General features: G+C 33.1%; 2 protein-coding genes across 3 annotated transcripts; both read right to left on the reverse strand.

Annotated features, from left to right (window-relative positions):
- Window positions 1–431: 431 nt before the first annotated feature.
- On the reverse strand, window positions 432–6890 carry LOC123888591 (protein FATTY ACID EXPORT 3, chloroplastic-like). 2 transcript variants are annotated; one of them, XM_045937668.1, is made up of 7 exons: window positions 6400–6890; window positions 4486–4870; window positions 2773–2943; window positions 1523–1569; window positions 1380–1408; window positions 869–971; window positions 432–730 (listed from the first exon to the last, which is right to left on the reverse strand). In XM_045937668.1, exons 1-6 carry the CDS (start codon window positions 6604–6606, stop codon window positions 881–883), a joined length of 930 nt encoding a protein of 309 aa, XP_045793624.1. In that variant the 5' UTR covers window positions 6607–6890; the 3' UTR covers window positions 432–730; window positions 869–880. The 2 variants fall into 2 exon arrangements, 1 of the variants encoding a protein (XP_045793624.1); XR_006802211.1 differs by having other exon boundaries at window positions 869–1408; window positions 6400–6804.
- A 3171-nt stretch (window positions 6891–10061) lies between these two features.
- Window positions 10062–12493, reverse strand: LOC123889478. Its single transcript, XM_045938825.1, has 2 exons — window positions 11766–12493; window positions 10062–10530 (listed from the first exon to the last, which is right to left on the reverse strand). Exons 1-2 carry the CDS (start codon window positions 12380–12382, stop codon window positions 10524–10526), a joined length of 624 nt encoding a protein of 207 aa, XP_045794781.1. The 5' UTR covers window positions 12383–12493; the 3' UTR covers window positions 10062–10523.
- Window positions 12494–13422: the final 929 nt, after the last annotated feature.

Raw genomic sequence — 13422 nt, forward strand, 5'->3', positions numbered from 1 at the left:
ATCTGAAACTCTTTACTAGGATTGGAACAAGTGAGGAACGAGTGACCACGAGAATTTCGTACTTTTGTCAGATCCTTCTATCTCCTGATCGAACTTGTGTAGGTAGATGTTGCTTGATCGAGCTTGTGTGTTCCCGAGTTACACCGAGACTAAAATTATGGTTTACCTTCTTGTTTTACCTTTCTATAGACCAAGTATCATTGAAACTAACAAAAATAATGGTAAGGTCTCGAGATTGAACTTAAGTGATATATAATGAATCTAACCTAATAATAATATTGGTAATATGTGTTGAATTAGTCTTATAGATGTCTTGGATGTCTTTGGGAGTAATTTTTCTTACAATAAAATAAACTTAATTTATTTATATGCTAAAATAGCAATAACAGAAGAGATAAAAATAGTTAAATACTCCCTAAAGATACCTAAAATTTTCAGCTAAAAATATAGCATTAACAAACCAAATCTAAATCTTAACAACCATACTCAATTCTTCCACATATGACCAAAGATCAATAATTTGAGATTCACAATTTTTTATGACATCCAACTCAAAAAAAAAAAAAATTGCATGCGTTCGCAAAAGTAAATCGACTATATGTCGTTTCTAGGATGACCGATTCTGCTACATATTGACAAGATATTTGCCTATTCTGCCTGACAACAAATGAAGGTCTTCATGCAGATCTTCAGTTTTTATCCAATCATCACACGGATCTTCCACTTGATACTGAATTGCAAATAGAAAACGATTACATTCATGATGCAAAAACGACGTTTGTATGTCGAAAAGAATATCTTTTTCTTGTATGTTCAACTGAAATTTGTTAGGACTAAAATATGATATCTATAAATTGATTAGGCTAACCTTATCAATGAACTAGTTTCCTGCTTCACCTTCCAAGTTTGAACCTTTTTGTGTTTTACCCTCCAAAACCAGTCTATAGACGTAAAATGCCACTACCGCACCACTGCAAATGCTAAACAATGTTATTATACAGCAAAATATTAATTATTGTGAAAGATCAAAGAATTGGACAAAAGAATGAGCCAAATGACATTCAATTTTCGATCTGAATTTCTGCAGGTTAAATAGAAACATAATATGCTAGCAGAGTTTTCTGTTTAGTCTTTTGCAATTTTCCAACATTCTTAATTTCCAATTAGCAATTATTTGTCGGCCCACATGCAATGTCAGGACACCGCCATTTGTAACTCTAATTAAACTGATTTCAATTCAATATCGCTGAAGTTTTACTTAAACATGAAACAGCAGCAAGTGGTTGACATTATCGGTAAAGAGCGGCGTGGGATAACGAAAAATGCTAGAGTCTCTAAAATGAAGATATATGTAAGTAAAATAATAAAGTTTCAAGAACCTGATCAAGGCAGTGAAATAGGTTGATCCCTGGGAAAAGGAACAAAGAACAAGCAATTATTAGAAGTTTGAAACATATTGTGTTTTTATGAGCAGGAAAATTATACTTAATTTGACAGATGTTCAATACAAACTATCTCTTACTCTGCCAACTGAGATGATCTCACGCAGAAACAAGATACCTGCTATTACTGCAAGCCCAACAAGTAATTTAAAATCAGCTCCACAAGGGATAAACAGACATAATTGAAGAAATAAAACTACCAATGAATTACAAAAAATAGTTGATGTTTAAAATATCAGAGAGATGGAAACATCATGATCTAGAATAGAACAGTGTATTTTATGTATCATTGGAATGTAAATAATGTATTGTTTAATCTCTTGTTATAATATATTTGATCACAATTCGTCGAGTATTTAAACTTTTGCTAACAAAAGACAATTAATTTAAAGCAGATAAGAGGCACCAATTGTACAGGAAAGCAGAATTTAAACCCTTAAATGCACAAATATTTGTTACATTTAGGCTAAACACAAATGGCATATAAAATTTAGGCTAACATATTTGTTACATTTACAAATATTTTACAATTAAACCAATGATAATCGGTTGCATGAATGCTGTTGTCAAAATTGCAATTTTTTGTTTTCTTTTAAACAGCCAAAGTTAGTAATTAATTGTTAATGTTAGTACTTTTTCGCCTTCATGAGGACTTGAACCCTGGTTCTTTAACTCCTTAATTCATTTAACCCTTAGCTCAAAGCAATTGAGTTACCCCTCTCCTCATCAAAATTGCAATTAAACTTGTATGATTGCACGATCCAACAGTTCAACACTGTTGCCCAATCTTGCGCACACATCTTGGTGTGATTGGTAGAGGATCAATTTGAAAACTCGAATACTTGGGAGATTGGCAAGCTTATGCAATTCAGATGCCCACTTTAATGCCATTCTAGTGGGTTAACTGTAAATTATATCCCCATTGTGACCTAATATCACAACGTTCCTCCTCAGATCGAACCTTATATTTTCTCTATTTGGAATTGTTAACTCATAACTTTTAAGTTAAGACGTGACCTTGTGTGACTCATTACTCATGAGTTTGTACACAACCTATTTAGGTCAAATTAATCGTTTATTGTGATTCAAAGGCGCACATACGATTTTGCAATTTCATTAGGTTAGGGTCTTCCAATTCCTCAATTTAATTTTTTTTTTCACCCCTTCCAACCCTCGGTAGGAGATTTCATTTTTGACAACTTGGTGTGATACTGTTTCAAAACTTAAGGACTAATATTTAATTTTAATATTCATATAACCCTTTTTAAAATTAAAAATAATAAAAAATTGATTCAGCATTTTTTGTTACATATAAAGCTTATGATCTTACCTGTTTGGCCTCCTTTCAAACCTAGAGAAGAGGGCTGTCCTTTCTTATATGATTTCAGGCTTGAAATGCTTAAAGCCAATAGGACACCGCCTAAAATCACCCCAAACCTTATTGCTGCAATGCTTCCGGTTATCATAAAGGAAAGGAATCCACCCAGAGAGAGTACCAAACCTGCAAAATAATAGCAGAATCATATCATATCACATATAAGTCATGCACACACTCTCTCTTCCATAATATAAATAACAACGATAATATAAATAACACAAATCATAAGATCATGCCTAAAATGAAAAATTTCATGCACACTCTGTCTCTTACATAATATAAATAACAACGATCAAATGTAAATCACCACAAACAGTTATTTAGAACTTGCATTGAAAATGCATAACAAGGTAATATACAGCTCATGAATTACAAATTCACAATTTTAAAGAAACAAGTTAACAACATGAAATATACAAAAAAAATAAAATTACAAAACATAGAACTTAAAAACAAAAAGGGTGTTCAATCCAACGAGGAATATTGCAATTTTAACTACCATGGGCCCTATTAATCATCACAACATTCAGAAAGGCACCAACAGCAACACGGCGCCATGGTGCTATGGCATAGCGAGATTTGACTATTAGAATTTGAGAGGCCTATACTCAACCACAAAAGCTAGCTTGAGAGTTGAGGGTTGCACTACACTTATAAAGGCTATCTTTGTCATATCTCTAGCCAATGTGGGACTTCTAACACACTCCCACACGTCCAGGACTGAACAAGCTGGAACGTGGAATCAACAGCAACGGGTGGCCCAATTATGGGAGGTCTCCACGACAAACAACAAATGGATCTAGGATAGGCTCTAATACCATATTAGAATTTGAGAGGCCTATACTCAACCACAAAAGCTAGCTTGAGAGTTGAGGTTTGCACTACACTTATAAAGGTTATCTTTGCCATACCTCTAGCCAATGTGGGACTTCTGACACTGACTCAGCCACTATAGGCTATGAAGCAGGGACACAGACAAGGACATCGGACACAACACAGACATGTCGACACCGAGAATTTGTAAAAATGACATGTGCCGGTGTTGTGCCGGTGTTGTGTCGGTGTCCGACACCAGGACACGCCTAATCCAAAGAGTGTATGTCAGCTTCATAGGCCATACGCCATCATGCCTATTATATCCCCTATGATTCTGCCATAGGCGGCTGTGATATGGCAGGATTTTGACTGGAAATCATAATATGTCATCCGCCATTGATAATGACTTTACCTCTCTTAGAGAATAATCAATACCAATCCTTATTAGCATATATAAGTCATACAAAAGGCTAATCCTTACAGGCATAAATTATAATCCCCATTAGTAGGAGCACTACTGCCTTATAGAGACTGAGCCTGAATGTGTCAATAAAAAATCTAACTTCAGTTTCCTTAGTTTTTCCAGTCCCCCCACAATTGCAGCTGCAATATCATAGTTTGAAAGGTTTCTGAAACCGCATCGTAACCACAATTGCAGCCACATTTACTCACAATTTTCCGCCATATTAATGATTGTTGTATTAGTGCTTAACCACGACTGCAACTTAAAACCTTATTAATTTTAAATGCATCTCGACAGTCTCTGCATTATGTTAGGCAAAAAATCATTCCTAAAAATAAATTCCCATTTCAAAATTCATATACCAGACAACAGCCATAAATACATACCATAGGGTATACCAACATAAAAGTCCCGAACTCCAGAAACATTGCTGAGATCATCATCAGGGGAGGTAAAAGTCTCCACAATTTCCTTCACATCAGGTGAATTCTCGGTAGCAGAAGAAAAATACTCTTTTCCTTCTTCAGTAATTTCCTTTGCCACAACACTCAAATCTTGTTTCGCCTTATCAGCATGTATCTTCAACTGATCTGCAGTATCCTTCAAAATGACAACGGCCTTCTTAGAATACACTTCATAAGCCTCCTGAGAAACCCCTTGAACCTTCAAAGCTTGTTCCTTGAATGTATCCAAAGCCTGCTTCCACGCTTCTTGTGATTCCTCCTCTGAACCAACATCATTCCCCTTCTCCACTTCAACTTCACCATGATCCTACACAATTCACAATCCACATTAGCAAATTCGAGAAACATTGAATGATTCTAACTAACCACTATGTTCTTAATTATATAAGCAGCACCTTCTAGAAAAATAATGTGTCCCTAAATATATGTTTCATTTCAAATTACTAGATACATTCTTTTTTTATTGTTTTTAACATATACCCCTTATCAAGGCCACTAATTTTTCTTAGAAGACAAAAATTCAGAGTTGAAATTGAATATATCTATACTATGAAGCACACACTCCAACACGGATACCGCAACATGACACTGACACGGACACGGCGACACCGTTAATGTAAAGAATATAAGACACTGAAACCGCTACATATTTATAAAAGATATAAATTGAAAATCAAAATATATACATGTAAATCTAAGTTTAGCAAGTTATTTCTTAAAAAAAGTTTTAAAACAAGATGTAATAATATTTTACCTTTATTTATCCATCTACTATCGAAAAAACTATAATTATTGTAATCAAAATGCAATGTCTTCAATCCCTCATTAATCAATATTGTTCTTTCGACGCATCTTTAACTCTTGTAGATATGTAAAAAATAATTGTTTTTGGGACACTTGTCCGACACGTGTCGTGTGAGTCTCTTACACGTGTCGGACACTGATCAAAGGAGTGTCAAAGTTAAGGAAAAATTGACTTTTTTTGGACACCGGTCTGACCTATCCGACACGTGTCGTACGAGTGTCATAGAAGTGTCGGACCCCGACACGTGTCGGACACCGCGACACACCTAATCATAGAGATGTCCGTGCTTCCTAGTATCTATATATAAAAGGATATGTTAGTAATATTCATATACAAAATGGACACATTAAATACAACAGCTTTTGAAACCAAACTGCACACGTTCACTATGGTTTGGTTATTTTGGCAGTTTGATCCCAGTTTTACCATTACCTGTGGCATCCGGTTCGTTGTCCGGTTCAGTTTCTAAAACATTGAAATACCTATTTTTCTTAATACATCTGAAAATGGCAAAAGGAAGAGTTCTGGATTAATATCCATCCATCTATCTACTCCTTATGTTCCTTGTTATAAGCAAAAGTTCAGTAGTTTTTAGATTCACAGAACAATTGATGTATCTGGTCTATATTATATATAGACCAATGCATCAGTTATTTAATGAAGTGGATTTTTGCTTATAACATGGGACACAGGCTAAATTTCCCCAAAAAAAAAATCCATTTAACTTTTCACTACAGGTGGTTCGGGATCATTTCTGACATCCGGTGATTCCAGCCCCCTCCAGATTTAAATTGAAATTTGGTACATACTCTCTACCGGCTTAATTATAAGCAAAGCAAATATTCAAATGTATCCGGTCTATATTTAAGATTAGATACATCAGCTATTCAATAAATCCAAATATACAATATTAGCTTATAATTAAGGCAGGAAGGAGTACATTGATTGAGAGCAATGAATGTACTGAGTTTAGCATAGAGCATAACCCCATTTGAGTAAAAATAAATAAAGTGAGTTCCTTTTGTACTTACAGAGTCATGTTGAGGAGCAGCGAAAGTGACGGTTAACGGTTTCCGTTGATTGAAAGGAATGGAGTGAAGGGAGAGTTTGAAAGTGCGGTTGTGTTTGAGTAAAGGGTGAAAGGTTGAAGAATGAGGAAGAGATAGACGAGTATTATGATGATTGAGTTTAGGGTTTAACACAGAAACTGAATCGATTGTGAAATTGATGGAGGCCATTTGAAGAGGGCGAAGGTAACGAGAATATTTTGATGAGGGTAGAAGGAAAGTGTTGAATGAATGAGTAGGAATCAAAGTAAGAAGAAATAATCAAAAGAAAAAGGGTTTATGAAATGAAATGAAATAATGTGATTTTATTTTATATATATATGATATGATGAAAGGACTAGGTTGTTCCGAAAATTCAGAGCAGGTTTGGAATAATCGGTGTCTTTGTCACGTGTTGCTGTTGCTGTTGCTGTTGCTGTTATTGTTGGTATCTTTTTTTTTTTTTTAAGTACCGTATCACTAAATTCACAAAGATTATGATTTTAATTAAAAATTGCAAAATATCGTTTTCGATACGTATTTGATATTTATATTTATTCGATATTTTTTGATACACGTATCGGAGAAGCATCGACAATTAATGTTCTTTGATAATTGAAACGTCAGAGAGGAGACGGATACATTTCGTATTTTCTCTTAAGTATTGAATGTTAGAGTATGATGTTATCAACTATGTCTTTATTAGTTTTTTTCCTTGTCATGACTTGAACTATGGACCACCAACTCCTTAACTCTTAGCTCAACTAACTTGACCAGTTAAGCTACCCATCCCACCCCCTCCTTTTGGGTAGTACTTAACTTAATATATGTAATTGTTACTTGTTTTCTTATTTTGAGTAAGTTGAATGTTAATTTTTATCATTATCGATTTTAGTTATGTTTATATATTGTGCATTTATATATTTAATTTTAAATTTAATTTTTAAATAATGTATCCCAGACGTATCGTATCGGGAATTTTGAAATTTTTTCCGTATCGGTGTCGTATCGTATCGGTATCGTATCACATATCATGGCTTCATAGGTTTTAATACGAAATAACGATTGTTTTCTTTTTGATAAAAATTAAAACAATATTCATGACAAAAAAAAACAATATAAAAATTAAATTACCCCTGACGTGGATTCTGAATGTTAGTGACGAATTTTAAAATTTCAGGAGGGTATTTGACAAATTTTAAAATTTCAGAGGGGTATTTGACAGTTTACTCAAATATAAAAATTATAAATTTTTATGAGAGATGTTCTTATAATACAAAAAACCATTCAAAAATATAAAAATATACAAGAGTTTGATTAAAAGTATGAATTAAAAGTTGTGATAAATAATATTTGAGAGATCAAAAGTTGTTGAAGAATTTTATGGGAATTAAAAATAAAACTCATATTTACAGGACAAAAACTTATTTAAGCTATTTTTTTTATAATATATATAGATATATTTTTTCTTCTTATAAAAAGAAAAGATTTTTTTTTGAGCAACTATATGTCATTGTACTACATAACCGGTTATGAGATCGCAATTGTTTTTAAGCCTCAACTTTACTCAAGACAAATAATGAAAATGCAGTACCAAATTCGATCTATGACTATAAGTACTCATATAAAGTAGACAGCTGAAGGAGTTATAGAGCAAGAAACGGATTTATTCGACTAGTAACTATCTTCATTGTTCGTTAGTACATGATAGTACTAGATCCTTTGGTTCATTCCTAAAGCAAAGAACCACCAATTAAATGATAACTAAATTACCTTCAGAGGTTTAGAATTTATCCTCTCTGGACCTGAGATCTGGATGATAAGATGATGGAAGTCGTTGTGATAAGACTTGACTGATAATATAGTTGTTGTAGCTGATGATGGTACCCGTTGTGAAGGAGGTCACGGGTGGTACCTATACACAATGATCTTCTTTAGACCTGAGATTTGATAAGACGGTGGAAGTCATTGTGATAGGACTTTGGCTGGTGATATAGTTAATTTTAAAGTATGATTGTACTCGTTGTGAAAAGGGAGATGATCACCTATAATCTAGTATGTGTTGTTACTTAACAGTCGAGTAACCTAGTCCAGTACGTGGTTGACCCTTTGGCCCAGTCTGAAACAAAATTGATTTTGATATGTTTGATTTGTCTAAAATAGAATTGATTTTGTCTTCAGAATTTATTCTACTTGAAGTTAGAAATTGTAACTTTTTATTCTAGAATAAATTTTTGTACGCAAATTTAATTTTCAACTCACTTTTACTTGTATTTGAACATAAATCATTTTATCTTCAACTTCATTTTAACCAAAATCAATTTTTTCCACCATAAAATCATACACTTAATACAATTCTATGATGTCCGCTCTAATCAAACAAGCGGAAAGAAATGGTACTCTACATGGGATAAAGGTATGTAAAAGGGCTCCATCCATATGTCATTTACTCTTTGCCGATGATGATAGTTTTTTATTCTTTAGAGCAAATGAGCCTAAAACTAATGCTCTAAAAGGAATTCTAGATACTTATGCCAATGCTTTAGGTCAAATGATTAACATGACGAAGTCAGAAATATTTTTTAGTAGAAATGTTATATCTAATATTTTACGGCTGAATGAATGTTTTGGTATCGGAAAATATCTAGGTCTTTCATCCATGATTGGGAGAAGTAAGAAAGTCATATTCCACTATATAAAAGATAGAATTTGGAAGAGAATTTCTAGTTGGAGTAGTAAGAAAGTCATATTCCACTATATAAATGTTGTCACAAGCAGAGACGAAAATCATGATAAAATCAGTTGCCCAGGCTATTCCTTCATGTTGCATGGGAGTTTTTCTTCTTCCAACATCTATAGAAGAAGAAATATAGAAAAGATGCTAAACTCCTTTTGGTGGGGTGCGAAAGGTGAAAATCAGAAGGGTATTAGATGGATGAGTTGGGATAGACTTACTGTGAGGAAAGAATGGGGTGGCAGGGGATTTCGGAGCATTCACTGCTTTAATTTAGCAATGTTTGGGGAAGCAAGGTTGAGATTTCTTAACCAATCCAGATGTTTTGGTGTCAAGAATATTCAAAGCTAAATACTTTTTGAATGAGAATTTTTTACGATCGTCCTTGAGACATAGATACCGTTTGACCTAATTTTTTTTAGGTGTATAAGCTCTTTTAACCATAAATCTTACATTTTTTATAAAAAAAAAAAAAGAAGTTAAAAGCTGTTGTTTTTTTAATTATAATAGGGTTTAAAGATATGTTTGATAATATATTACTATAATTTTTCAAACAAAAATTAGTACTGTAATAGATTAGAATGATCAAAAGCAAGAAAGTTTTAAAGTGGTTTAATGAATTTGGAGCCAATCTCTGATATAAACAACAAGTGAAGTGGTGATTAAAGGGAGTAAAAGAGTCTATATATACTATTCAAATTTAACCAAGCTATTTAAATTTGAAAATTAGAGAATCTATTTCATAATTGATCACAACGAGCTTAATAAGAAATGAATGACAAATGCAAAGTGACAGTGCCCATAAAAGACAATAATCCTTCTACCGGCGGCAAAATTTGAATAGCCAAACATAAAGAAAACAGAGTGGCAGTCACACAGTTCACAATTCACAAGTTGAAACACAAAAATCAGCTGTGCCCAAATTCGCTTTAGTGCCCAAACTCTCACCAAACATAAGGAATGATCTACCTAATGCTATGTTGCAATTGTGCAACAGTGCATAACATGCAAAAAAGAAGAAAAAAAATGTGCAGGCGCCGCACAGTGAAAAACAGAACATACAGAACATAGAGCTACATACAAAGAGGAAGAAGAAATTTGTGTGAATTTTTTTTTACCACAACAAGTATATGCATCTTTCTTTCCTTTCACTTTCCTCCCTTAATTCGCCAAGGAAAGATAATGAATTATTAATAAACCATGTCTCGCATCCTTTACAAGTAGGATTTTAAAGCTCAAATAGACATACAGATGCAAGCTTAATCTTGAGATTTGCACAGGGAAAATGGAAAGCAATCTTTGCTTCACAAAGGGAACGAGATGATGGCTTCAACCTCTGCCTGCAACCACTTATGAAATTCCAATGACGAATTTCTTAGAACCTGTAGATTTCAGTAGAGAACATGAGAGAAACCAAATATAAAAGCATAAAACATTCAATTCAGTGGTAAAGTTGCACTCGATGCAATAAAACGCATAAAAAATGCTCAAAAGTATATTATAACACTTCTAACATAATAAATCACACACAATATAATGTGATTTATTATGTTAGAACACCATAGTCATTTTCTTTATATAATGATAACAATGCATCGGTATGGCCTATCAAGAAAAACCTTGTCGGGGCTAGGAGAACTTAAAAGATTTTCTTCGACCCCTTCTGTGAAGGATTAAAGGTGTCATACATCACCAACATGAAGAACATCATAGCTAGTTTTGTAAGCAAAACCTTGTCAGGGTTAAGAGAACTTAAAAGGTTTTCTTCGACCACTTTTGTTAAGGACTAAAGGCGTGGCTTTCCTTATAACCCATTCATACAATCTCATATTAATCATTTTGTCTTAAGAAATAGTTAATTACTCGTCTTGCCCATAAATATCATTAGATAGACGCAAAAAAAAATTCAAATTTTAAACGACTCAGAGAGGTAAAATGCCCATGACACAGGCCTTCTGAAACCCCATTTGTGATTAATTACCATCTAAACAAGGTTTTAAAAAATGGTACGTTACCGAGAAAACGGCAGAGTAAAAAACAGTATCAGCAGCCACCGTAACCATTTTTCCCCATTTTTATACAGTGAAAAAAAGTAACATTGATACGCCATTACAGTCGCGACAAAATGCAAATGGACAGAGAATTCCATTTTTTTTCAATTGAGATGGTCTCCTTTTAGCTCTTTCCCTAGTTCAAAAATTCATATCTATCTCTTAATTTAAGTTATTATACACACACACACACACACACATATATATATATATATATATATATATATATATATATATATATATATATATATATATATATATATATATGTGGTAGTACAAGATCTATGTGCTGTTGTGATTAATTCACACCGCGACAACTGCAACCTTAAAGCGACAATTATTTATAACCTTGCATCTATACTCCTAAACACTAAAGACAAAATCCAACATCCTAACAGTAACATCTAAATTCATCCACAACCAAAGCACATAGCATGTGAGTAATAATAGTATACAAAATAAAAACTCAAAATTGAAAGAAATAAAAACTACTGAATGAATACCAATAAAAACTACTCAAAATCGAACAAAATGAATTGCATTGACAAAAATGTAAAATTAGGTACCTGGTATAAATATTCCCAGCATTGAGATTGCGATGAAGAATCCTACCAGGGTTGGTACTAACAGCACCATCAATCAAATCCTTCAAACCCTTATTCACTGCATCATCTTCAACAGGCACAGCATCAGAACGCTCAACAGGCACAATTCTTTGAAAGTAATTCCCATAAATATACTCAGGAGCAAACCCATGTTCATCAGTATACCCCATAATATGTCCATGCCATTCCCACACAACATACTCCCCTTCTTCTTCCTCATGACACCCAACACAAATATTGCTTTCGCGAAGTGAAATTGCTTCACCGGAATTTGGTTTCAGAGTATCTCCTTTTCCAGTGAGGATTAATTTGATGATTTCAGCTTCAAGCTTAGATTCTTCTTTGTAGATTGCTTGTTTTGCGTCTTGGTAAGCACCGGGTTGGTTTTCTTCGTCGTCGTCATCATCTTCTTCTTCGCTGAAAAGGAAATCGTCGTAGGATTTATCGAAGAGAGGTTTGTTGTCTGGACCACGAAGTTGAAGTCTGTCCATTAGGGTTTCGAGGAAGTAGTTGTCGAGGGTGGTGGTGGCGGCAGTGGTGGTGGTGGAAGAAGAGTTGTTGTTTGGAGATGCGCTCATGGTGTTTGATGTTTGTTCTGAATGAAAATGAACGAGAAAAGGGATAGGCAGGGTTTTACGTGATGGAAATGTTTCTTCTCAACAAAATTAAATGGAACAGGCTTGGGATTCAAATCATTCAATATATTACTTTCTTTTATACTGCTTTTTCTAACATAAACAAATACTCCCTCCGTCCCAAATTATAAGGGAAAATAAAAAAATCACACTTATTAAGAAAAAGTAAAACATGAGAATTTGAAGTATGATTTTGTGGGTTTTCCTTGGAATAAGTTGCATAGAAAGATGTAAAAATAATTTTTATTGGTTGTTGTTTATTGAGAAAATGAGAGAGAGAAGAAATTAAATGCAATTTGCATTTAATTTTATGAAAATAAGAAAAAAACATTCTTAAAAATGATTTTTTCTCTTATAATTTGGGACAAAAAAAATGGCATTTTTTCCCTTATAATTTGGGACGGAGGGAGTAGTTAATTTGGTGCACCATACACAAGTTTGGAATAATATTATTGATGGTAGAACATGCAATATACTAGATAAGATACTTTTTGACAAAAATATCTTTAGTTTTTTTTTTTTTTTTTTTTTTTTTTTGATAAGCAAAAAAATATCTTTAGTTAAATGAAAAGAAATTATGGATTATTATTTCTCTGTTTTAATAATTGAAGGTAGTTTTGGAAAAATAATATGGATTCTCTCAAGTGTGATTTACACTTGAGAGAATAAAGTGTAATCTAACACCATCTAAATTCATTTTCTCTAAATTTTTATATGCTTCTCTCTCTTGATCAATGGTAACAAACCACACTTTATTCTCTCAAGTGTAAATTACACTTGAGAGAATCCATTCCCACATATTATTTGATAAATTTAATGCAAAAGTTATTTTTCTTAATACTTATGCATATGCATATGTGGATGAATTCTTATATTTGGGACAAATAAAGTATTTTTTTTTGCTTAACTACACATTTGATCCTTTACGTTTATTTTAGATTTTAATTTGGTTTTTTACGTTTAAAACGTATTAATTTGGTTTC

This window comes from Trifolium pratense, linkage group LG6 (assembly GCF_020283565.1).
Source record: "Trifolium pratense cultivar HEN17-A07 linkage group LG6, ARS_RC_1.1, whole genome shotgun sequence".
NCBI lineage: Eukaryota > Viridiplantae > Streptophyta > Magnoliopsida > Fabales > Fabaceae > Trifolium > Trifolium pratense.